The following is a 25,457-nucleotide window of genomic DNA, read 5'->3' as shown; positions in this document are numbered from 1 at the left end:
GCTGGATGGGAAATCAGATGGTGAGAGGGAAATAAATGTGAAGACAGCTAGGGAAAATGCCAGCAGCAAGACTCCAGAAGCCAAAGTGTACAGAACACCCCAGGTTTTCTGAACCTCTCAATGACAGACATGGAACAGAAGGCTCGTGCTGTCTGGAGCTATTTAGTGTAGAGCCATAGGGCATAAACTCTGCTCTAAATATTCCTTTATCCTGGCAGGATGAATTCCTACTACTAAGGTTATTCAATACTCGTTTCAGAGGGGCTGCCTTGGGTCATGACATGCACTGGTAGTCACGGCTCTCAGATTAAACAAAAGGAATAACAGGAGCTGCTGAGAGCAAGGAGTGTTTTCAGACCAGACACAACACCACAGAATCCCACTCCACCTGTGGGAGAACTGTGCTGTGGCGCTGTTTTGTTTCTCCCAGCAGTGCTGCTGCTTCTTCAGTGTGCAGGCACAGAGAAATAGTTAACTCTCAACCACGTCCATGGGGCTTCTAGTACAGGTGGAGCAAAATACCTGTCAAATATTAGCAAAAGGCATTTTGAGGGAGAAAACGGCCTAAGGAACAGGGTGTCCTGCACACAGGCCTTTGTGCCATCCACAAGGCAGAGAGAAGTGTATTTAGTGTGATTCTGTGACTGGCTTCTTGGATCATTCCAACCGCTACCCCACACGTTGCTCTCTTCTTACAGAGTTCAGGGTTTGCCTCCCTAAATTCATTCATTTCCAACATAATTTTGCCTGTTTCTCTGACAACTCCCCACAGGCACTGGCAGAGAACTAGGCTGGCCAGTATCAATGTTCCCTGCTCTAATGAAATCTGATTTTCACTTTGGCATTCTGTGGTGAAATATAAGCAAAACTTCCACTTTCAAAGCGCAGAGAGGGACCCACCATTGTGAAATTATCATTAAAATGTTAAAAAGTTCTTCTGCTCCAAGAAAACTACAACCTGCTAATTTACATATTAATAGCATGAATTATGCTCAGGAAGATAAAAAAATGCAATCTTTGGCCAGATGCAGAGAATTAATTACAGCAAGAGAAAGGATCCTATGAAATACACAGAGCAAGCTCTGAATCCTCTGAAAGAATATTGTTGTCAGTCGAGTTTGAGCGTGTGGCATAACTGATTTCAACTGATGTCTGTGCCAAATTAAGAATGAAGGAGCAGGAATATTAACAGAAATACTTAGTTACTGAAAAGAGCTCCCAGTCCTGAAGACTGGAGACTAGTCAGTGCTTCTTTATCCAGAATATTTCACCCCAGGTGGCACTTCTGCATGGTCAGTTATACCTGAGGAATAGGTAACTGAGGGAAGAGTTGTGAAACATCTATTTATCTCTCTATCTCTATTCTTAAACAGTTGCTTCATCACTGCATTATTTAACAAGAAACCCGTGTGACTGTGAACACACACCCACCCTTTTCAGTTTATTAGAATTCTTTGAGCTAACACAGACCTAAGAGAAAGACAACCCTTTACAGTTTATGTCTGCCTTTCAAAAGCACCCTGAGGAAGCTCCTGATGTAGGTATTTGTGTCCTTCCCTGTCATGGTAGAGATAGAGTTAAGATTGTATGTAATGTATTATACTATTTATTTGTTGTATAGTCCTGTAATATATTCCTTCCCCCCATATTGAGTCTTGTGTTTTTTGTCTGGAAAACCCATCTCACATGGGGTTGAGATGTGGGAGGGGGGCTAGGAATCAGAAATTGGATTTTGAGGCTGTTCAAACCATGACATTCCCTCACATGTACTCTCAGGGAGCTCCACCAGGAGCTGGCAGCTGGTCAAGATGTAAAATACAAAGTGTTGATGAAGACATTTCTCACTGACAGGCCCCTGAGAAGCACGAAGTCTCTGTGTAGCACCCACAGATGTTATTGGAGATGTTATTGGAGATGTTATTGGATTCACCGAGTTTTGAATGAGGTCCTACAACCACCCCTGATTTGTAAGAATACAGATATATGTTTAAACCCCAGGAATGCACCTATGTATTTTAAATTATTCCCTCAAGTCACTTTGCTGCCATTCAATTCCCTCTGGCTCACCAGCTTCCCAGCCACCCCCAGGACCTTTGCTAGATCCCATTGCCTGATGTCCTTGTTGGGAATGGTTGTCTCTTCTCACCCCTTTGTTTTTATATTGTTTCCCCTTCCTAGTTCCCCATTATGAGCATGGCCAAGAGGTCTGATCTCAGAGCTGAGAATTATTTCTCAGGCGTTATTTCTCAGCCTGGCACCCCAATTTCAGGCTTCCCTGGGCTGAGGGAGCTGGCAGGGTGCTCGTGAGGGATCTGGCCCTGGCAGTGCTGACACTGTCACGCTTCCAAGCTGCTGATACCCTAAAAAATCCCCTGGGTGTCAGTTCAGCCAGGGAAGTCAGCAAAGGCAAGCGTGTGCTCGTGTGCATTGCACAACCAGGGCCTTAAAACCTCCTCCAGCTCCAAAACCTGGATCACATCTTCCTGCTCTCAGGGAAAACCCAGACATTACACTCCTGGGGAGTGATTTGAAGACACAAGGCAGTGACTAAGCACTGATTTAGGGTTGGGAGAGGTGTCTCCCAGCACAGGCTCTTCCCACCCAGGTGTTTGTGGGATTTCTGGTCTGGCTGCTGTTTGCTAGAAAACCCTCTTTACCTGCTGATATTTCAAGTACTGTAATTCCTATTACAGTGCTCCAAATGCCCCCAGTGGTGTTTTACTGTGCCCTCAAACCTCCCAGCTTCCCTCTGCTCAGTCATTATCCCTCTAGAACAGGTTTTTGCCTTCTTCTCTCCTTACCATAATTATTGCCCCTATTCCTATCCCATATCCTGCCTTCAAACACTGTTTTTATTTCTGATATGGATTTCACTAAAATCTAAGGCATCCTCCAATACTTTTGTTAAAAGGTGATTTGCAGAAATAAATTGTTCTGTGCAACTAATCTGATCACAAAATAAAAATGCAGAGTAATTTCAGAATACTTGTTTTTCCTGAATAAATAGTTACACTGGGAATTAGGAGGACCAGAGATTTATGATTTGACAGACAAGATGTATTAAATATTAATGCTAATAGTAAATATAAAAAATAAACATTCAAATATATAAATGAATCATGGGAGTAGGGCTTTAGCTAGAAAAAGGGCAGGAAATAATTTTTTTTAACAAGAACTCCAGTATATTGAAAGGTGAATTTTTTTTTCAGTCATTATTAAGAATGATTGATTGATTGATTGATTGATTTAGATCTCAATACACTTCCTGTGGCTGGCAACTGCATTATGGCTGCTGCTAAATGTACTTCTGGAAAAAATAAATTTGAATAAAAAATAAAATTTTAATTCATTCAACTAAACACATGAGCTCTAGTTTTGTAATTAGCTTGAAAATTAAAACGACTATATCCCACTAAAATTTAATGGTTATCTGTTTTAAGGGGTAAGAGCTTTTCATAGTTTGACTATTATGGAGAATGTTATGAATATTTAAAAGAGATTGGCTTTTCTGCCCTTCCCCTGGGCCAGCTTACTTTCTCCCTTAATTAAAGATCAATTAATCACTTTGCACAGAATTGGGGGGAAAACTAAACATTCTAGAGCAGCATAAACTCAGTATTTTGGCAATTCCATCACTTTATTAAACAGCCTTTAGTCCAACTGCAATCTTAGCACCTTTGATGGTGCTATTAGGTCATCAAGTCTTACATAAATCATTGGCTTTATGACTTTCATCAAGGCAAGATTTTTTTCTCCACCTGAAAGGATAATTCCCAGCAAAACAAACCCTTGGCCATTTCTATTTCTGTATTTCCTTCTCTTAATATGGAATATTAGTCCTCATTTTTGAAGTGTTATTGCAAAGGAAGCTTCATGGTCAAAACCATGACGTTATTCCCACCACTGTTTTATTCTCCTGATGCCAACTGATGACGTTTTATGCAAACAACTGCATGTAAAATGGAAGTTTAATAATAAATACACTGATGTGTGATTTAAAATGTGACAGGAAGGTTTAAAAGAAATCTAGATGTGAGGGTTTTACACCTCGTTGTTGGAAAGATTTCTACAGTGCTCTGGCACTGAAAAACAGAATCTATTCTTGTGAAATCACTCAGAAAAAGAAAAGGTTGCACCAATAACCATAACTAATCCAGATCCTGTGAAAAAGGTTATTTTTTCACAGAATCACAGAATATTCTCAATTGGAAGAGACCCATTAGGATCATCAAAGTCCCACTCCTTTTGTTGCTGATTTGGACGTTGAAGTCAACTAAGACTATTCTCATAGAAGTTCTGGGAACTCATTTTCTACCCCACAAATAATGTAGGAAAACATGGCAGCACCAAATCTCATTAAACATATATTTTCAGCTCTCTTTCTCATGAAAATCAGTGTTCTACAGCTTGAAAAAGCTGCTCTGGAGGGAGAGGCAAGTGGTCCAAGTGGCCTGGGCAGCTCATAATGCCCAGCAGAGCAAGTGACCCTAAAGGAAAGACAAAGCCAGCCTGGATAAAACCTGGATTTATCAACTCCCCTGCTGACAGGACAACATAATTTAAAAAAATCTCGGAATGGATCTTAAAGGGAGGGGTGGATTTTCAGGCACTAATTAGGGGAGTAAACACGCAGTGAGTAAACTGCACTGGATTATGTGCTCCTAATCTTTGGGAAATCTCCGTGTTTACCAACAATCAGTCTACCAATGACATAACAAGGATTGTGTAATCTGGGAGCAGTTCAAAATGATGGGAAGTTATTTCAGTGTGCATGGACATCATGTTTCTGACACTTTGTGTGTGTATGAGGAGTCAGGGGGGTTGTTCCAGAAATGCCAGAGGAGAAAGAACACCCAACACTGAATCTCAGCAGGCAGTTGCAGGGCATTATCCATCCCTACAGGAAACTCTGAGCAAGTCAACAAACCCCTCCAGGACTCCTGACAGCTGAGTCTGAACAACTATAACTGATGCTGACATGTCTGAAACTTAAAAGATCTATTGGTCATAACAACAACCTCTCCATTGTCTTCAATAAACTTGGAACTTCATCCTCACTCCTAACTCACAGCTTCAGCATTTATCTCCCAAGACTCACACCCCTGAAGCTTTATTTCCCCCTCCAAGGTTTTAAGGATGTTTTGGTTCCCTGTGTGAAATGGTACTGGTTTGAAACGGCAAATTTCAAACCCTGGATTCATGACCAGGGAATGCTCAGTCTCTCTTTAAGACAATTTGTCATGGGCACCACTCAAAGAAAGGTTAGGATGTAATTAGCTCCTGGCAGTGGAGTGTTTCCAGACTGTGGGGTGCCAAACACCACAGTTGGTGTTGGTGTGGGGTGTCCCACAAACCAGGGGGTGGGTGTGGTGAGCCCAGGGAGAGAAACCACTGCTGCCCTGCTCAGGGCTTTCTGTGTCCTGTGTTAACCAGCACTTCATGCCCTCACACACATCCCTTGGCACAGGGAGCCACTCACTCCACAAACTCCATTTCTTGATAATCACTTTGATAATCACTGCACTTCCCTGCTGGAATAAAAGTCCACTTGGCAAGTGGAGGTAAGTGCTGTTGGAGAGAAGGTCCATCCCAGGGCAGCAGCACAGACATCTGGAAACCCGCTCAGACAGAGGGGACAGGGTGTGACAGGCTGTGGGGTGGCCGTGGTGTGAGCTGGTCATCTCAGCCATCAGAGCTCTCCCCCCAGCACTGGGCAGAGCAGCTCCTCCCAATCCCACTCACTCCTCCCATCCTGGCCAGCTGTGGCACCTGAGTTAGACTGCTTTGGACAGGAAATGTCTGGGCAGCTCACCAAGAGCTCTGGAACCTCTTGGAACCACAGAATCATTTACACTGGAAAAGACCTCCAAGATTGAGTCCAGCACTTGAACCATCACCAGCTTGTCAACCAGACCAGAGCACCGAGTGCCACAGTCAGTGTTTTGATGTTCCAGGGAGAGACCAGGACTCAGATTAACCTGTGAAACTTGGCCTTGCAAGAAAGTACTCAGTTAGCAATATACTTTTCTTCAGCACGTGGAGTTTATGCTGCCAATTTTTGCTGAACTCTGACTGAACGTGACGGTATGGGAGGAAATGTTTGTTGGGGTCTAGAGATGGTTTTCTATCCCCCAGCACCATCTGGCATGACAGTGGAAACTCTGAATGAACAAACATTATCATTCTGTCAGTCACTCATCCATCAGACAGAAGCTGAAACACTAATGGACTCATCATCTTTGTGGTTTGGCAATCAGGCACCACTTCAGTGTAACTGAGACAAAAGCCACAGATTAAGGTCCACAGCAGAAGTGGGCAACAGAATTAATGTATTCTTCAGTTTGAGGGTGCTGATGCAGGGAACAGAACTGGATGGGTTTGTGGTTTCTGTTTTTGGAGTGTGTTTTTTGCCCAAAGGTGTTGGGTTTGTCAGTTAAATTGCTGTGAGCTCTTTTTGGTTGTTGTTGTTTAAATTAAAAACAACGTTTAAACTAAACAAAAGGGAATGCTGAAGGGAACACAATGATACATTCACCTCTAGTGATTGATACATAGGTAGTGCTCGAACTGGCTGGCAACAGAAAGCAAAAGCACAGTAAAGTTTACTTTTCTATAATGCCTCAAAATTTCACACTGTTCAGGTGATGACATATTCAAGTGAGAAGCCAAATGAGCAGATAAAAAAAAGAAACCTAATGGTATAATTAGCTACTCTGTCATTTTTAAATGGCTGGAAGTGTAGGGATGAGAATCTCAGGTAACTGTGTTCTGCTTTTGTTCTGGTGCAGACAAGTTCAATGCAGTGCTTTCTCTCTTTCCTTTAACTGTTTTTAAAATGATGCAGTGAGTTATATTTATTGTCTCTGAGAATACACCAGCTTCAATCCATTCTGATCCCTGGAACTGAACAAACCCTCAGATGGGGCTCTGCGGGTGTTCACGGCTTGTTAATTCTGCTCCACAACCCTTTCCCTCGCCAGTTCTGCTCCCTGGTGTTGCTACAACCAAAATATTTGTGCCTTTGAATGCCTTTTGTTTGTTCTCATTGACAGCTGGAACATTTTCTGTGAGTGGCAGAAATACAAGAAGCACTGACACAGAAATTTCCAGCTGAAAATGTCCTTCCCTTCTGAGGGCATTTCTTGTTTTCTTTTGCTCTTTGCTTCTTAAAGTAGTCAGAAAATGTCAAGTTAGTCTCAGACTCTGAGATTCAAATCAGGAAAGCCAAGTGTGTAAGTCAGAGAGCATTTGGGATGCAAAGGGAAGGGATTGTTTATTCCACGGGTCAGCTCTGTCCCAGTTTTCCAAGATGACGTGGGACTCCCCTGAAAAGACCTCTTGTGCCTTTTCCAGAAGGATGGTTGCAGTCAATCAGGACACAATCAAGATCCCATGTCTGGCTTTGTGAGTCCTCTCACTGATTTGCAGGAGAGTTGTAACATTTTTGAGCATAAACTCATTTAGTCTCAGTGTCCCTCACACAGAACTTTGCCTTTGCACATCAGGACTGAGGGTTGCCTGCATTTATTTGTCTCAAACCCTGTCTGATTCTTCTTCCTGTTATAATGAAGTGTTTTGCTAAGCCATCATTTTTGCCATAAATATATTCCCTTGGCTGCATCTTAGTGGTGGATTATTTGCTCCAGAATCTTTTCTTTTCATCTCAGAGATGAATATACATTTCGGGACCAGGTTTTGAAATACCAGTTTGCTTCAGGAAACTTCTTATAAACAAGTCTTGGAAACCAGCACTAAATCAGTTTTGTATATTTTATTTCCCAAGGAATCAGTCCCACTTTGTTTATTGTCTAGCAAAACCCCCAGTAGATTGTAGAAACCAAGACTAAATCTGAAAAGAGCATTTTAAAAATACTGAAGCTGTCTTTCCCTGGCAATGGGGAAATACATTCCTTCACTTTAATATAAAAAAGAAATGCCACAATGGTAAAAAAAATGAAACTAAAACCAACTGAGGAGTTCATACATTTATTTCAAATTCCATAGCAAAATCTCAGCTGGTCACATTTGTTTCCAAAGTCATTTTTGTCCTGCAGCCACCAAATATTAAGGTATATAAGAGCATCAGGATATTCAACTGGAGATTTAACCACAATATTTAATCAGCAGTTTAAAACAAATGCAGCAAGCCTGAAGTCTCTGACAGCTGTGCCTGGAGGACTGTGAGCACAGCAGCACCAGAGCCTCCCCTCCTCAGTGACAGCAGAGTTCCAGCACACGAAAAGCCTGACACAACATTTTAGCAATCCCCGACCCATCCACAACAAGTGACACCCACGTGTCAGGACTTTTTTTTCCCAGAGAGAAAAGTCCAGTCAGGAGTGATTATTCACGCCCTGTTTCCTCCCAGCCCTCCATCACACACTGTGTGACCAACACTGGCTCCACGACCCTCTCCCCAAATGTCTTTGCTGCACCACACCTGCTCCTGAGCATCCCCTCCTCACCTACCTCACTCCATCAGGAAATGTTCAGCCACCTAAATAAGCTCCAAAAATCACCTTAGACCCTCGTGGTTACCTGAGACCAAGTCAGACTGGGTGTAACCCAGAAGGAGCCAAATGTTTCTGGAGCAGCAGGTGGAGGGTAGAAGGTGCAGCCTCGGGCACTAGAGGTGTGTGCAGGCTCCTCCATCACTCCTCTCAAGCCAAACTTTCCCTGTGTACCCCCAGAAAACTCATCAACAGCAGCAATTTAGTTTTAAAGTTCCACTGCAGGTTTTTGTTAATTCTTAAAACTTCCTTTTCCTGCTCACACTTCCAAACTTCCAGCGAGTCAGTTCAGAACATCAAAGGCTCTGAAGAGGGGAAAGGAAGATGAAAAAATTCTGTCTCCCTCAGCAGACACAAAGGCACCCCTTCAGATTCCTCAGCCAAATGCACTCCCTGCATACAGAGGTAAAATATGTAGGAATCCTCTTTGTGGGCTTTTCCCCACCAGAATCCACAATAGTTTCAGAATTTCAGCTCTGTTTGAAGGGATGAGGCAACCACCATGTTGCATCTCTTGCAGAGCAGTTTGTCATGAGATCTTTCTGCATCAAATTCAGAAATGTTAATGTCACAGACTCTTAAACATATTCCTGTGAGTCTAAAATGCTCAGTCACATCACCTGAAATTGCTGTTTGTGTCCCTAAAACCCCAGCCTGGCTCCATGCTTGGAATCCACGTTGGATTCCCAGCCCACTCACAAGCACAAGGTTGTCTGAGCTTCGAGATTTTGAGTTCCTCTTTTGATCAACTGGTAAAAGGGAGAAATGGGGCAATATGAAGTCATTGCATGTTAATGTTAAACATAAAAAGCTTAGGTTTTCTTTGAAACTAATGTTAAATGCTCCAATAAAACAGTTTTATCTTTCTACTCTTTGAAAATAAAGTTACTGGTGTAAATGGAGTTCAAATTTGATTTCTAGATGAGCCCACTGATGGTGTAAGCATTCAGGATCTTCTAATTAATGTTATAGAAAAATGTACTTAATTACTTCTTAAGCACTTACATCTGCATAAAGTTGCATTACACTGAATACATCATCATTTAAATCCATTACCTACATATAAATATGTATCAAATCTGCATTGCAAATGTCTTCATCCTCTGCTTTGTTAATCACAAATGTCATGTCTAAATTAATCCAAAATGTGCAATTCTGGCTTACTCACCAAATAGTTCTGTATTAAACAAAATACGTATTATAGGACAAAAATACAGTAAAATAAGAGGTGGAGGTTCTCAGGGTAGTATAAATTATTACCAAAGTCAACAGAATGACTCCCCTGAAAGCAGCTGTCAATGGCACCTGCTGTGACAGACTTCAGCAGCTCCAAGACAACATAAAAAATACATGGTTTAGCACTAAGAAAACCCATTTACAACTGTTTTCTTAAATTTTCATCTAGAATTAGTAAGTGCTGATTTGACTGCTCAAATGATGAGCTGGATACATTAAACCTGTTTTCTGGTGCCTAGATAATTCCCACTATAAGATCTGAGCTGCTTGTCTTAAATGCAAATGCACCTTGGTTAATATATGTAATGAATGTCTGTGTACAATGGCACTGTTTCATTTCGGTTCATCTGGAGTCAAGTTAATAAAAGGTTTGTTTAATTAAATGCAGCTCTCCATGTTCTCTTTCAAACTGAGCAGCCAAAGGAATACGGAAAGGCACTGCTCTGCTCAACTCAAAAAGTCATTACACCCTTTCTTCAGATGCCAGTCACAGACAGAAAAGAATCAAGCTGAGCACCTGTGCCATAAAATTATCCATTAAATGGTGCCATCCATTACTGCTGTGAAAAGAACCAGAAAAAAAAAAAAAACATTTTGAACCAGACCTTCTTTGGTCCCTTCTCAGGGTCACGATGTGGAAACTGTCAAAATCAGAGCCCAGATATTCAGCTGGGAATAAAAAGATGCACAACTGCAGCTGCTGTTGGATCCTGCACGGTGGACAGACAGGCACCAGGCTGCTCAGTCTGCATTTCCAAATCAGCCTGGAGAGCTCCAAACAGTCAGAGCAATGTCAGGGCTTGGCTTTGGTGGGTGTGAGGGAAGTCGTAGGCAGGAACTCTTGATGCTCCAACAGGCAGGTGGGGATGGCACATTTGCACTGCCTGGCTTGTTTAATTATACTTTACATTAGCACAGTGCTCTGAAGGGCATAAAGATAGATGGTCTGGCCTGAATTTTACAGAGGAGTAGGTGCTGCCTATAGAAAAGGAGAAGCCAGGAAAGAGGAGAGGTAGCAAGCAACAAAAAGTCAATACATTGATGGCAAGTTTTGGTGAAGGAATTAAAAATTTTACTATTCTGTGCTCTGCACAAGAGAGGAGGAGGATGCAGCAACTCCACAAGCACCATTGAAATCCAATCAATCACAGAGGCTTCTGATGGGATAGCACAAACATCTGTGTGGCAGTATTGGAAGCTGGATTGCTGGAGGCTCTTCTGTTCATTCAGCAGCTGCCTCAGCCGTGCTGCCAACTCCACTCTCGCCACACTCCTCACCTCTGTATCCTAGAGCAGTCCTTGGGAAGACTTTACCTGGAGGGAAATGCACTGCTCCCTTTGCACATCAGGGGTTTTTAGGGGAGGGCAATGGTGCTGTTGCACAGCAGCTGTCTCCCCTCCAGCCCAGCCATGTGCTGCTCATCTTCTCTGAGAGCCTCCTGACTGCTGCTGTTCCCCTGCCATCCTTCATTCCCCCAAAAAAGGGTGAGATTTTTCTCTGGCTGTGCTCTAACAAACACACGTGGAAGAACATTTCCTGTAGGTGTGTTAGAGAGCAGAAATCCATGTCAACAGCAAAGGGACAGAAGTGCCCCTACATTACAGACCTGCAGTTTAATTATCAAGTCAATCAGCACATGTCAACCTGCTGAGCAGGGAGACCACAGGATGCCCCATCCCTGGAAGTTCAAGGTCAGGCTGGACAGGGCTTGGAGCCACCTGATCCAGTGGAAGATGTCCCTGCCCTTGGGACTGGATGATCTTTAGGGTTCCTTCCAACCCACACCATCCTGTGACTCCATGATCACACGTAGGCATGGACACCCAGGGATGGTCCTCTGGCAGCGCCCGGTTTGCGCAGGCTGGGACGGGAAAGCGACGGATACCTGGATTTTGTGGATGTGTCAGCCCAGCACCAGAAGTGACAGTACATTGCTCCAGCAGCGATGAGGAGGGCGGTGCTCACCCAGCCCACGTAGAGAGCAGCTCCCAGTTCCCGTTTCAGTGGCACGGGGACTTCTGGATCGTAGAAATCGCGGATGATGCTCCCTCCGGTCCAGGACACGGGGATCAGAACGAGGGCGCCCGTCAGGAGAAAGGCAACTCCAGCTGCCAGGATGAAGATACTGATGCCCTGGGGATCCTCCTTGGTCCTCTGAGTGTACTTCACACCAACAATGGCCATCAGAAAGGAGAGGACTGACAGGACCACGGCGATGCACATGAGGGCCCTGAACGCCTCCAAGGGTGGGGGGAGAGCCAGGAAAGAGTCGTAGAACTTGCACTGCAGCCTGAGGCCCAGCTGGCTGATGCAGTCCATCCACAGCCCTTCCCAGATGGTCTCGAACACCACGATGTTGCCATCCAGGTAGGCAGAAACCCTCCACTGGGGCATGACCGTGGCTGCCAAGGTCCCCACCATGCCGATGCCCCCGAAGATGAGGCCGGTGATCTGCAGCACACAGCAAGCCATGCTGCTCCCGGGAAACACAGCTCCAGCACAGCGGCCTGGAAGGTCTTCCAAAAATCACTTTGTTCACAGAAGCCACACCAAGCACGAGAGGGAATGTTGGGTGCAGCGGGTTGAGTTTTCTCAGCAGCAGCTCCCTCTCATCCCAGGTTCAGAGAGGTGGAAATCCATTTCTGGCTGGCTGGAAGGACCTGCTATTTATTTGCCTTGAAATCCCCTCTGACTCCAGTGCCTACCCATCAAGCCTAACGAGTTTGCAGCCAATGGAAGCCCAGGAGGGGTGTGTCAGAGCTGATTTCACTGCTTCTCATAGTGTGTCTGCAGCGCTGCTATAATTAAGCAAGTGTCAGGGATTCAATTAAAGGTACCTAATTGCAGGGCTAATCATTTCTTAACTTCGAGATTGCAGCTATGTTGAAATTCAGAAAGTCTGAGCTTTTCATCTGTTATAATATTGTATTAAAACAGGTCATTACAGTTGTTCTTACAACAAAAGCTAAACTTGAGACTTGGAGTGGGACTTACTTTTTAAGTGCTACAGCCCTGGGAAAACACCTGATTGTTATTTTTGTTCTAAATCCAGCTAGGAGGTACTTGTTGTAGCTCTTCAACGTAGATTCCCCCTTTTGATCAAATACAAAAGTATAATTATGATATAAGACAGGTACAGGAAAGTCAAGTATTCCAATCAACATCAAAGCTTTACTCTACCAGCTCCAAAACTCCCAAGGACGACAAAGAAAAGAGCTGGCAGAGTTCCACAGCTCCTGCTTTTTGAATCCAGGAGTAAGGTCACTGTTAGGAAATAATCCTCTATGAGACTCTCTCCTGATTAGAAGGACAGTGTTGCCATTGTGTTCCACACTGACAATCTCAGCCAGATATCACTGGGGGGTTTAGGGGCAATAGTTTAACATGAAAAGGGTGTCCAAGGTGTACAGCACACCTTGGAAGAAGCCACGGGTCCCTCCCACAAGCCTGCACAGATACCTACAAGCCTGGACAAAAATGCACGCCAAGGACTGATTTGCCTCGGGTAAATTTAGGAATAACTGCTGCATTAGGGCTTTTTTTTTTACTTTCTTCTCCCTACCTTGATGACAACTCACGGGTGGTGTTGAAAGTGATGTGCTTCTGGTTCCTCCAGCTCTTTGAACCAGTCAAAAAAAGTAAATTAAAAAAAAATTGGCCCATAAAGACAATGAAGGCCCCTAGAAGTGCTGTCGGAGAAAGACATATTCTGGGTTTTTTTGCTTCTGGGCTCTGTGTGTTTGGAAAAATCAGAATTGCCTTTGATGGTATTAATTTAGTTACAGCCTTAGATGCCTACACAACACATTCAAAGCAAAAGTTAAACCCATGAAAAGGGAATTGTCCACCTAAACCACCCACAGCCCAGGAAGGAGTGCCAGATAATGCAAGTTATACAGTATAATGTTACATGTCCTTGTGGAAAATGTTCCCAAGGGATCTGGGCCATTAATTTTTCCTTCAAGTCTTCAAGCAGGACTCTGGAAAGAAAAGGAATGTCTTCAGCTGAGATGTGAAACACAAACTTTAGAAACTAAATATAGGATTGGGTTGGTACTTACAGGGAGGTGAATATTACATCACTCTTTTGCAGACATAAAAAAGCAGTCCCTTGATGCTGAAAGCATTTTGCTCCATGTCACAAAGAAGGAGGTGGTAGAGATGAAAACAGAAGTCATAGATATCTATTGGTCTAAAAGGAACTCCTTTCTCTGGCAGGAGAAGAAGGCTGCACACAAGACCTGTGCTATTTAACTTCAGTACAGTCTCCATCCATCTTGCTGGACTTTTTTTTAACCTCTGAATTTTCCAAACTGTTTTTTTGATTTATTATTTGAACTCCAAAAAAAGAAATCAGGTTTTGATGGAAAAGCCCTCTCAAAACCAGCATTTAAATGTCTTTTTTCTTTTTTTTTCAACAGAAAAACTCTTTGTTGCAACGTTTTCAGTCAGCCAGTTCTTGAAGGTGTACACAGCTGGAGAACAGACCGTGCCTAATGCCCTGAATCATCCTTCTGGCTGCCTTATCTATCAGGATTGCTCAGGAATCATTTTTCCTTGGATGACTGTGGAAGGGGGAGCCCTTGAGGTCATGTGGAAAATCACCAGGGCATGGTTTGTGTAGAAGATGAAAACTGTTTGCAGAAATACTGTTAAAATGCATCACGTGCATTAAAATGCATTTAGCAGAGAGTGCTCAGGGGCTGAGTGGGTTTTGATCTTTAATCAGAAATAGTTCCTGTGGGCAGTGACAGCCAGTGCAGGTGCAGGTGCAGGAGAGGAACACCCAGGCTACACTGCTGTGTGTCCAGTGGCAGGATGGGTCTTGTTATTGAAACCTGAAGGGAAGGAAGCAGGAGAGGAAAACCACTAAATGGCAGCTTGGAAACCTGAAGATAAATTTCAGCAATTTAAATGAGCTACAGGAGAGAGGTTGAAGAAAAAAAAAATTAAGAAACTTTATCAATATCTTCAAAACCCATAAAAACAGGAAAATCAACCTCTAAACTGCTTAAATGACTCCCTGAATTTGCTAATCTTTGAAAAAAATTACCTTTTGCAGATAAATCCTGTGTTTGGATGAACCTGGAGGGTGCTCTTACACCCCTGTACACCTCAGAGAACTGCACCTCCATTTTAAAGCTCAACTCACCTCTCAGGAAGAAATGCTGAGTCGACTGAGGTATTTCAAAACCACTCTGAACATCACACAGCTCCTAAAGTAGACATTAAATACCTGCCCTCATGATGGGCCTGGCAGATGCCGTGGATTTAGTGTCAGATGTGAAGAAATAAAAGGAAAACCCTGTCTGCACCTGACAAGACTTTTGGAGCCTCCTCATTCTGTGCCCCATTCCTCTGCTGTGCCATTTAAATGCTTACCTGCCTCAAGAGGAGAATACCAGTTCTTATGCAAACATGTCCACCCCAAAATTTGCCTTCAAAGGGGAAAATAGGCAGCTGAGGAAGCTTGTAGCCCTTACACCTCATTTTTCCCTGGATCTCTGCTCAGATTTACATTTTCTCTTCCCTTCGAACCGGGATGTTCATTTGAATCATTCCCTGGGGGGCCACCTTCTGTTTAAAATGCTGATGCCCCTTAAAAAGGTGGAAGTAGAGCATCTCCAGTCCACATGATTAACAGAACCTGCCAATGATCCTCAGTGTTTAATTAGTTATAGGCATCAATAATGTAATTGCCTCCCAGAAAGCAGGTTTAATTCCTCTTTTAATAACCTCCTATGTACATTGAATTTCAGAGTCCTTATACATACACATGCACCTATGTAGAGAGAAATAGACTTTAATCTTGTACAAATGCACAAGTATAATATACATAGATCATTAAGTGCTCTCTTCAAGAATAAATAGGCTGCTTATGCTATAGGCTAATGAGCTGGATTTAAGGTTCAGTAACGTTTCTGGATCAGGCAGATATGTAGATTTATCAAAAGCACTTTTTAGATTAGGAGTTGCAGTTAAGTCTCTCAATCTCCCAGTTCCCCAGGAAGGCTGCAGAGCCTGGAAATGGGGAGCTGGGACTCAGAGGTCACCCTGCATCCCACCCCTAGGGCAGAGGTGCTGGACCTGGACCATCCCCTGCAGGTCAAATCTGTTTGAAGTGTACAATGAACAGGGCTGGGATTGTCTGCGGATCATTTGTTTCGGAAACACGTGTGAGTGGCACCAGTTCCTTCCTGCTCGTGGCTTTCACTTGCCCATTCATTACATGCTGGGTTAACCACTGGGTTTTCAGCTATTTCCAAGGGCTGGTCAATGAAACCACACTCGAGGTAATGGTTCCATTACTTCCTGTGGTATTTTGATCGACTGATGCATCCCGAGCCTGCTGCTGAAGCAAAAGGTGACCTTGAATCTGTTTTACTTCAGGAGAAAATGGACCGAAGCCAACAGAGGTTTTTTGTTCGTGCTGACTTTAATATTGCTGCCTGCACAAAACAATGTTAAAGAAGTTTTTTAGCGTTAAAAGATGAAGGCACATCCCCTTCCCCCTCTCTTCAAGTGAGGAACATCTGCTCAGTGCAGCTGAGAGAGGGATTTCCCCCAGCCACACACCAGGCACTGCACTTGGGCGCTGACCTCTAGCTGTGAGGCAGCCCAGGACTGACAGCTGAATTGCAAAGAACTCATATTTATTTCCTGCCATCTTCCTCAGCACACCTGAAATTCCCAGCCTGACAAAACTGCCAGACCCTTAATGATATTCCATGTCTGAGGAAGGCCCGTCTCCCGGACACCGAGTGAACTCGAGCTCGGCGTAATAAAACCCTACAGCAATAAAATATTAAACACTCCTCTGAGCATTTAATCCACCTAAACCACTTCAGGCTTTTACAAGGCATTTGTCACCTCCATACCTGTGCACAGGGAGCTGCTGTCCTGACAGAAAGAGAACCTGCCAGAAAACACAATGTCTTACTTTGCTGTTTAATGACAGGACCTCAAAGCTTATTTGGGGGGCATTTGATTGTGCTGCTGACATTAAGCCTTTGGAAAAAACAACGGTGGCAAGTTCCCAAGGTGGCATTGATTGTTTTCCTAAGTGCTAGCAGCAGGATATACAGTTAGGCTATTACTGGATGAAGCACAGGGGAACTGCTTTATTTACATCATTTAATGTGGTGGGATAAAAGAGGAAGAGAAGGTGCATTGTGGCAGCGATGGCTTAGAGATAGGTGAGAGGCAAGGCTTGTAGAAACAAGCAGTAGCTTTTATTAGGCTACCTGATGCTGTTAGAAACAAGCTCTGAGGCTCAGAATCCCAAGAGAGATTGTTTTTGGAGCTCAGCATCATAATACACCCTTGAACTAGAGCTTTCCAGTACCCAAGAAATGCAGGTAACTAAACCAGTAAATCTCAAATGATGAAGAAAAGGGTTTTTTCCCACCTTTCTTAGTCATGATTTGGATGCCTCCCTGTCCAGTCCTGTCACCCTCATGTTTTGTCCTCTCCCAAACTCCACCTCCTGAATGTAACTGCTAATTAACACTGTTAATTAACTGTATTAACACTGTATTAATGAATGGAACTGAATTACCACTGTTAATTTCCACCTCCAAAATCAACTCCAGCAACATGAGTTCCAGCACTGCTGGAATTCAGTATTAACACTGTATTAATGGATGGAACTGAATCAAACTGTTCATTTCCACCTTCAAAACAAACTCCAAGCAACACGAGTTCCAGCACTGTGCACCAACTGGTGCAACCTTGTGCCCAATGACACCCCCAAACCTGCCACTCAGCACACAGCAGGGTCACCCTCTACCCCCACATTCTCTCCCTTTTCTCTACCCAAACTTCTCTTCTTCTGCTCAGGATGTTCCAATTACTCCTCTCTCCTGAGCATCAGGATTCAGCTCTTCCCTTGGACACCCAGGCTGGCTGGGCACCCCTTAGGAAGGAACAGCCCACTGGACCTGCACAGTTCATCTCCCAGCTTAGCTCAGTTCCCCTTCAAACAACAGGAGGGAAGGGATGCACAGGGGAAGGGAAGCCCTGCCCGGCCAACCAGCTGTTCCCGCTCTCACACAGGAGAACCTCTTCCTGGAAATCATAAATCACTTTGGATTTGTGCTGGCACAGGGAGCAGAGCAGGAGCATTTTGCAGGAAGCAATTAATTGTTGTCGCTTGCTCTCGGAACACCCTCTCCAGCAGCAGGAATGGCAGCAGATCCAAGGGTGGCACCACTGTCATGGGGGTTTTGCACACTGATCCATCTTCCTGGGGCTGGTGTGTGTCTCTGCACAGGGACAGCCCACAGCTGATCCACCAGTGTGGACACATGGCTTCTCCTCAGGGACAAGCCAGTTCTGTTCCCAACTGCAACACACTGACTATTCCAAAATAGGAACTTTTTTCTCCATGGTTGACCAGCAGCTGCTTTCATTCCAGATCTGAAATGTGTAGCTTGCTCAGAGGACAACACTCCAAAAGGAGGAGGAATATCTAATAACTGTTCATATCAATGATGTGTTGGGAGTTAAGGGGTTGGAAGTCAGGGAAGGGAAAAAACCAAATATAGAAAACAGTCTGCTATGTGCAGATTGACTTAAAACCAAGGATGAAATGGAGGAGGGGAAGGTTTCAGGAAATCTGGTTCTTTTAGGTTGTGATGGAACGAGGCTCACATTACGAGGCAGAAAATGGTGTGTGAAGGATCATTAAGATGAGAGGATCTGTGTCTCTGCAGAGGACCATTGCCAACGAGGTGAGAGTGCCTGGAGCACTGAGGGAGAACAGCTCTTCTGATCCTGATAACATTATATTTATTAATTAGACTGAACAGCTTAGGGATGTGAATGTGGACGAGGCTCAAAAATTCCTCAGGAAGAGCCTAGAAGTAAATGGAAAGTAAAATAAAGTGCAGCATGGATGTAGCAAAAACTGTGTTTGGGGTTTGTTTGGTAACATTTGCTAGAAAATAAAAGTTGGTAAAATCTAATCCAGTTGGACCTTATTAAAGCATCTGACACAGCAGTGGGAAATCAAGAGAGGCACTGAAGGGATGGAGAAGAGTAAGAGCAGTGTAATGCAGAGGCAGAATCTGTCAGTGAGTTAAACAACAAAAGGCTACACTGGAAGGAAAAACTCTCATGTTCCTATTTCCAGACATTGATTTCTGCTGTTGTTGGAGCCAGGGATTTCTCTGGGGTCTCATCTTGGTACCCTCAGGAATGTGACAATAAAGGAGGAACTGCAGCAAGGGAATTTGCCTTGGGCACCCAGCTGGTCGATGGGCTGCCAGTGGCTGGGTCCCACAGCACAGGGAAGCTGGTGATCCCGAGGCCTGGAATAAGGGAATTGCAATGCATTCAACTTATTCAAGGAAGGTCTTTCATGGTTTTGAGAATCTCTCACCCCCTGCTGTGATAACCTGCAGCAAGTGCACTCGGAGTGCTCAGCACTGCTGAGGCTTCCTCTGGGATTCTCTGTCCAGATTTGGGCAACAAACCTGAAGGGAGACGGGAAACAGCCAAAAACAGCCCGAGGAGGGAAACAAGGATGGGGAGAAATGCAACGAGCTGCCTGGGAGGGAAGAACTGGAGGTGATCAAGCTTGAGCAAGAAAGGTTCCAGAGGTCAGATGGCAACAGCCCTGAAGTAAGGAAAGGGCTGCCTGCCTTAAAGGAAAGCAGCAGCCTGTTTTCTCTGCCTGCTGCAGAGGGGAAAGGCAATAATGGAGCAGCCTTAGCCTGCAGTGGGGAGATTTAGTTTAAGCTTTGTGAAAACCTTTTTTAATGAAAATTATAATTAAGTACCGGGAGAGATTGCTAAGGGCACTGCAGAATAGCCACCTCTGGAAGCTTTTATTGCACAAAGGTCTCTCAGGAATAATTTTGACATATTTATTCATTAAGAAGAAAAATGAAGTTGTTAATAGGTATCACCTTTTCTCGAGTAGACTCCACTCACACTGTCTTCTCCTCCTGTTTGTCCTCTTTGGCCCTACGTGGACCAGCTCTCACCAGTGAAAGGAACTGATGGTGCTGATGGCACTCTTGACAGTACCCAGGTAAACTGGTTGATATCAGCCTTCTCATTTCTCAAGCAACACATATTTCATGGACCTGGCTGTGTCAGGACCTTCACGGGGCTGGATTTACCCTCTGCTGCCCTTCTTCCATCTCAGCAGGAAAACAGAGCTGTGCACCAGTCCTCAAGCTCAGAAAACCCACTGTATCTGCTGTGTGGGGTCAGAATGTGACCCTTGGAGAAGGGCTTAAATCCCAGACAAGCCTGTTGCTCACTTAAGCACAGAGATACCAGAGTATCAGATTCCAGTCTGATAGGAAGGGGGACAGTACCTCCAAGCACAAGTCTCCACTTGCCCTGGTCTCCTGATGCTCTGGGGGTCCCTGCCCCTGAGAGAGTCAGACCTCCACAGCAGTTGCAGCAGAGCAGGGAGAACTTCAGGAGAGGCTCATTATAAACAAAAGCCCATTTGCTCCGTCACGGACCAGTGGGTGGAATCTTGAACCTTCACCCAGCTGAGCCAAACGAGAATTATTCTCCTCTGAGCTGCAAGTTTTGCACCCCTTTACACAGCACAGAAGGCACCAGGTGGACCTGGAAAGGCTCCACTTCCATTTGACACTGCAGGAATGGATCTGCTCGTGCCCAAAGCTCAGAGCAGAGGGGAACAAGCCAGACACCCTCAGTTTCGTTTATGGAGCAATACTGCTTATTTCCCAAATAATTTCTCTTGTTTGTAAGCAGGAAAAAACTTCTAAATTACAAGATACAATATTTGAAAGTTTACTACTTCAGGCAGCTGCTTATTGCCCCTGGGTGGGACCCTCTTGTGAGGCTACTCAGGATTTATTTAATGCACAAACCTGGGGCAGGCCAGCTCTGTTTAAAATGGAAGCTTTCATTTCAGTTCTCTTGAAGATATGGTGTATTTGGACATCAGGAGGAATTTCTACTTGGAATGGGTTGTTAAACATTAGCAGGGGCTGCCCAGGGAGGTGGTGGAGTCCCCATCCCTGGAGGTGTCCAAGGAATGACTGGATGTGGCCCTTAGTGCTCTGGGCTGGGGGACAAGGTGGGGATGAGGCACAGCTTGGACTTGGTGATCCCAGAGGTCTTTTCCAACCTAAATAATTCTGGGATTCTTTATGGGTGAGCTCCAGTTTAAAGGATATGGCTGGATGTGTGTGGGAGGTACTTAAGGGGGAATAAGTGCATGTTATAATAAGGTGAACTGTTTGCAGCATACATAGGATTTCTGAGGGAGATTTTAAAAACCTTCAGGGTCCCACTCACAGTCCACTGGACTGGACTTGTGTTCCTGTTAGGCATGGGGATAGTTTGGAATGTCTTCTTATAGTCTTCTCGTATCTTCTTTCATGTGTACAACCAGATGAGCTTGTTCAGAGTTGCATCTTATAAAGTGAAGAATTTGCTTCTGAACTTTCAAGGGGTAATAGTGCAAGGAACTTACTGGAGAACCACAGATCACATCATAAACTCCCTATGAAATATTTAAAACAGTCAGTCAAACTCTAGAACAAGAATGTTGTTCTCCATTAAACACCTCAAATTGAATTATGTTCCCAGTTCAGTCGAAGGCAAAATTCCATTGATTACTGTAGATCTGGACTGACACCTTATTAATTGGTTACAAAATTCTATTAAAATATTACTGCTGTTGATTAATTTGGGTCATGTATTCAATCAATTTTTATGGAATTACTTATTTTTCATCAGGCTTTGTTTCTTTACATTGTTGCTTATCACGGTGGCATGATTTTATTACAAAAAATATAGTTTAGCCTATGAGAAAATACTATCGTTGTTTATGTTCCTTCTGCCTCTAAACTATGCTGGTGTGAGTGGATCTCACCAAAAATCTTGGCCTGATTGTACAAAAGACCTTTGTTTAAAAAACATATATATTTCACAGTCCTGCAGCAAGTAACCAACACAATGTTTGTGGTCTGTGTGATAGTGGAAAATGTTGTAAAGGCACGAGGAGATTGCAAGGCAATACTGCTGCTTCTAAAAAGAAGGTTGTAAATGAGTTTGACCTATATGGGTTACAAAAGAAATATTAACTTTCTCTGAAAGGATGGTAATTAGGACAAACATAGAGAGCTGTGTTTATTCTCTGAAACAGGGGATATTTTTTCATATATTTCAGCTTACCTTCCTCTGCTGAATAAATTCTCCATGCAACCTTCCATTAAGCCTACAGTAAATCAATCCCTTAGCGAATGCTTTTCTTTTAAACCATTATTATCTTGTCTTTATTCACTGTTATCCCTGCTTTCCCAGGCAGGAAAAAAAAAAACCCAGCCTCTTTCCTCTGCTCTTCTTTGCAATAGGCCAGGATTTCATATCACAGTGTAATTTTAAGCCCTTTATTACTGCTTAACACATAAAATGCGCCCCAAAGCCAAAGCAAAGCCACGCAACCCAAAAGCCATTCCGAGTCACTATTAGAACAACATTAAAAATTCACCTTCCCGTGCACTAAAACTGTCCTTGCTGCAGCATCCTTGCCCCAGCTGGGGGGTGGCTGCAGCTGCAAACCACGGCCCCAAGAGCAGCATTTGTGGGGCAGAAGGCAAAGGCAGGTTTCCATCCATCCAGGCAGACAGGGATGCAGAAGCAGGGAAAGGCAGGAGGCACCTAAACATACTGACTTTTGGAGTAGGATCCCTCGGCCTTGCTGTGCGGGCGCTGGCTGTGAGGGGGGGGGGGGGGCGGGGGCGAGTATCTGTAGCTCCCGGGATTCTCAGCACAGCGGGAAGAGCAGCAGAACGTGGATCCAGCGGCCACGAGGCAGGAGGAGGCCACCCAGCCCAGGTACAGGGCCTCTCCAAGCTCCCTCTTCTGCGCAACGTTGACCACGGGGTTGTAGAAGTCGCTGATGATGGAGTTGGCGACCCAGCAGACCGGGACGAGCTCGACGACACCCGAGAGGATGAAGAGGAGCCCGGCAGCCAGCAGGATGCAGCCTTTGGCTTGCCAGGGGCTCTGTGGGCACTGCGTGCACCTCATCCCAAGCATGGCCAGCACGAGGGCGAGGAGGGACAGCCCTGAGCCGGCGCACATCAGCCCCCGGGACGCCTGCAGGTCCGGCGAGAGCGCCAGCACCGAGTCGTAGACCTTGCACTGCATCCTGATGTTGACCTGCCTGATGCAGTGCATCCACAGCCCTTCCCAGATGGTCTCAAACACGACGATGTTGTGCTCGATGAAGGCAGACACCCTCCACTGGGGCATGGCCGTGACGGCGAACGTGCCCACCGTGCCCAGGCCCCCGAGGAGCAGCCCGGCCACCTGCAGAGCCCCGCCGGCCATCCTGCCCAGCCCGGGGGGGGCAGGCAAAAAAACAGAGCAGCTGCTTCAAAAAGCCGTCGTCCCAGAGGTTTCAGAGTCGGGCTGCACCACCTTAAATCAGCTTAAATCTGGCACGGACTCCCCGGGACTTGGCTGCGCCTCCATGGCCTTTATAATTCCCCCCCGGCACCGACAAACTGAGCAATCAAGTGGAACAACTTTCCTGAGCAAGAGAAAGGACAGGGTGTGTGTAAACCAGCAGGAGCCACTTAGGATAAATGCGCCTTCTGAGGCAAATTGAAGTTGCTTATTTAAATAAATAAATAAATATACCCCAAGCCCTGCCCTTAAGCCTGGCTGTGTTCTGCAGGTTTGTCCGTGCTGAGGGAATGGACCAGACTCTGCAGGGAGACTTGGGGGTGAGACTGGTGCAGTTACTGGGGCTGTTTCACTGAAAAAGCACGAATATTCTGCCTTGGCTTGGTGGCAAAGTTCCAGGAAGAAGGCAGAGCCTGCTCCCTGCCACTGGGCCTCTGCTCCCAAAAGCACTTTTGTCCCAAAGCTCAGGGGAGAGCACTGCAGTGACAGGATCCAGCAACAAAGCAAATCCAAAGGATAAAGAGAAAGTAACTCGAAACCTGAAAGAGTTCTGCAGAGGACAGTCAAAGCTGCAAAAGAGCATTTAAGGGGGAGAAAGGAGACTCAGTCCTGTTAATACCATATACAGCCCTATACAGTTCTCTTGCTCCACAGTATTTATGGGAATAGACAGGCTTCCAGAGGTATCCACATGCTCAAAAGATTGCACACTCAGGTCTACAGAATGGGGATTTAACTATGGAACAAATTGTTTTCCTGTGCAAAAGTGAATGCAGGAATTGGAGTCCAGTGCAAGGGGAAGCATCAGCACTCCAAGACCTGTTAGAGCTACACCTGTACCAACAAATACTTTAGAAAAACATCATTTTAATTAAACAAAAATAATTAAACATAAAAATTATGAGAGAGGAGGTCCATTCAAGACTTCTTGTGTAATGTGACCAGTGGACAATCCTGGAAAATGTCCTGTGAATGAATTTGTGAAAATCAGAACAACAGAAACCACAAAAATCTAGGGGGAAAAAAAACAAAACAGACATGTAACAGTAGATTCTTTTTACAAATTCTGATAGCTACAAATATATGCATGAAATATTCAGCCTGATCTCTGCATGTGCCCTAAAATGGGAAAAAAAAAATCCAGGCATTAATTAGGATTTTTTTGGTTGTAAAGTAGTACTCCATATGTTAAGACAAAACCTAATTTGCTACACTGTAAAAGATCAATTTGGGATATAACTACCTAGATACTGAAATACAACCCTGCTGCTATTCATCTGAACTTTCTTGCCTCTAGTTTTCTTCTTTATATCTCTCCAAAATCAGAAAGTAAATGCAAAAGAAACAGAGTGGTGCAGTGCTAAATATACCACCTCACTGGCATATCAGAGACAAAGATAAAAGCCCCATTTACATGGAATATTTTATGCTCCCCAAGTGTGTTTCTGTTGTATGTGTGTGTGTAAAACTAAGAAGCACTTTACAAACCTTTCCATCCCCAGTTTGGCTTTCAAATCCACTGGTTTTCCCGACCTCTGCAGCAGGTTGCTGCTTGTAAAAACATGGTAAAGCATATAATAATGTAATTACCATGGCATGGCTTTGCAGCCCCATGGTTGCCACTCAAACAGCAAAGAAAAAGCTCCCAGCCTACAGCAGAACAAATAAACAAGTACTTTAATAATATATCAGTAAGTAAACACAAATGTGGTACAAGCAGCAGGACTGATTTTTCTGAGAGACTAGTGAAGTTCTAATTTACAGGACATGGAAAATAATTAACTGAGCAAATATAATTTAAGCACGTTATTGATTAATTTACAAACCCATTAAAGCTGCCATATAAAGTCATGGTAAGATTGTGTCTGCGTCAAGGATTCAGCATTTGCACATTCTTAGAAGGATTAAATTTAAGTGCCTTATCTTGCTTAAAACCATTTTCAGGAGTAAATGTGGGGAAATCTTATTTAGCATTATGGATTGCATCTGCTTGTTTACAATTAAAACACAATTTTTTTGTGAGGGGGCAAGTCAGGAATTTCATTATTCATTCCATGTATTCAAACATGTCATTTCATCATGGGGAAATATCAGAAATGCCTACGATATAGTTCACTGTCATCCACAGGATCCAATTATTTTGTTATAAAACAAAAATGTACATACATAATTTAACCTTTCCTCTCTTTTTTTTCTTTTCTTTTCTTTTCTTTTCTTTTCTTTTCTTTTCTTTTCTTTTCTTTTCTTTTCTTTTCTTTTCTTTTCTTTTCTTTTCTTTTCTTTTCTTTTCTTTTCTTTTC

The 25,457-nt window shown here is 44.1% G+C and overlaps 2 protein-coding genes across 2 annotated transcripts; both read right to left on the bottom strand.

Moving 5' to 3' along the window:
* Nucleotides 1-11,550: 11,550 nt before the first annotated feature.
* Nucleotides 11,551-12,219, bottom strand: LOC113975625 (claudin-8-like). Its single transcript, XM_027699835.1, has one exon. It carries the CDS (start codon nt 12,217-12,219, stop codon nt 11,551-11,553), a length of 669 nt encoding a protein of 222 aa, XP_027555636.1.
* A 9,888-nt stretch (nt 12,220-22,107) lies between these two features.
* Nucleotides 22,108-23,476, bottom strand: LOC113975607 (claudin-8-like). The gene is made up of 2 exons (XM_027699808.1): nt 23,392-23,476; nt 22,108-23,281 (listed from the first exon to the last, which is right to left on the bottom strand). Exon 2 carries the CDS (start codon nt 23,077-23,079, stop codon nt 22,405-22,407), a length of 675 nt encoding a protein of 224 aa, XP_027555609.1. The 5' UTR covers nt 23,080-23,281; nt 23,392-23,476; the 3' UTR covers nt 22,108-22,404.
* Nucleotides 23,477-25,457: the final 1,981 nt, after the last annotated feature.

Source organism: Neopelma chrysocephalum, unplaced genomic scaffold (genome assembly GCF_003984885.1).
Source record: "Neopelma chrysocephalum unplaced genomic scaffold, ASM398488v2 Primary Assembly neopelma1_141, whole genome shotgun sequence".
In the NCBI taxonomy this organism is placed as follows: domain Eukaryota; kingdom Metazoa; phylum Chordata; class Aves; order Passeriformes; family Pipridae; genus Neopelma; species Neopelma chrysocephalum.
This window is presented reverse-complemented; position numbering and strand designations above follow the sequence as displayed.

Bases quoted from the DNA above. Each gene is read 5' to 3' on its own strand.
- LOC113975625 (XM_027699835.1), bottom strand. From the start codon at position 12,219: ATGGCTTGCTGTGTGCTGCAGATCACCGGCCTCATCTTCGGGGGCATC.
- LOC113975607 (XM_027699808.1), bottom strand. From the start codon at position 23,079: ATGGCCGGCGGGGCTCTGCAGGTGGCCGGGCTGCTCCTCGGGGGCCTG.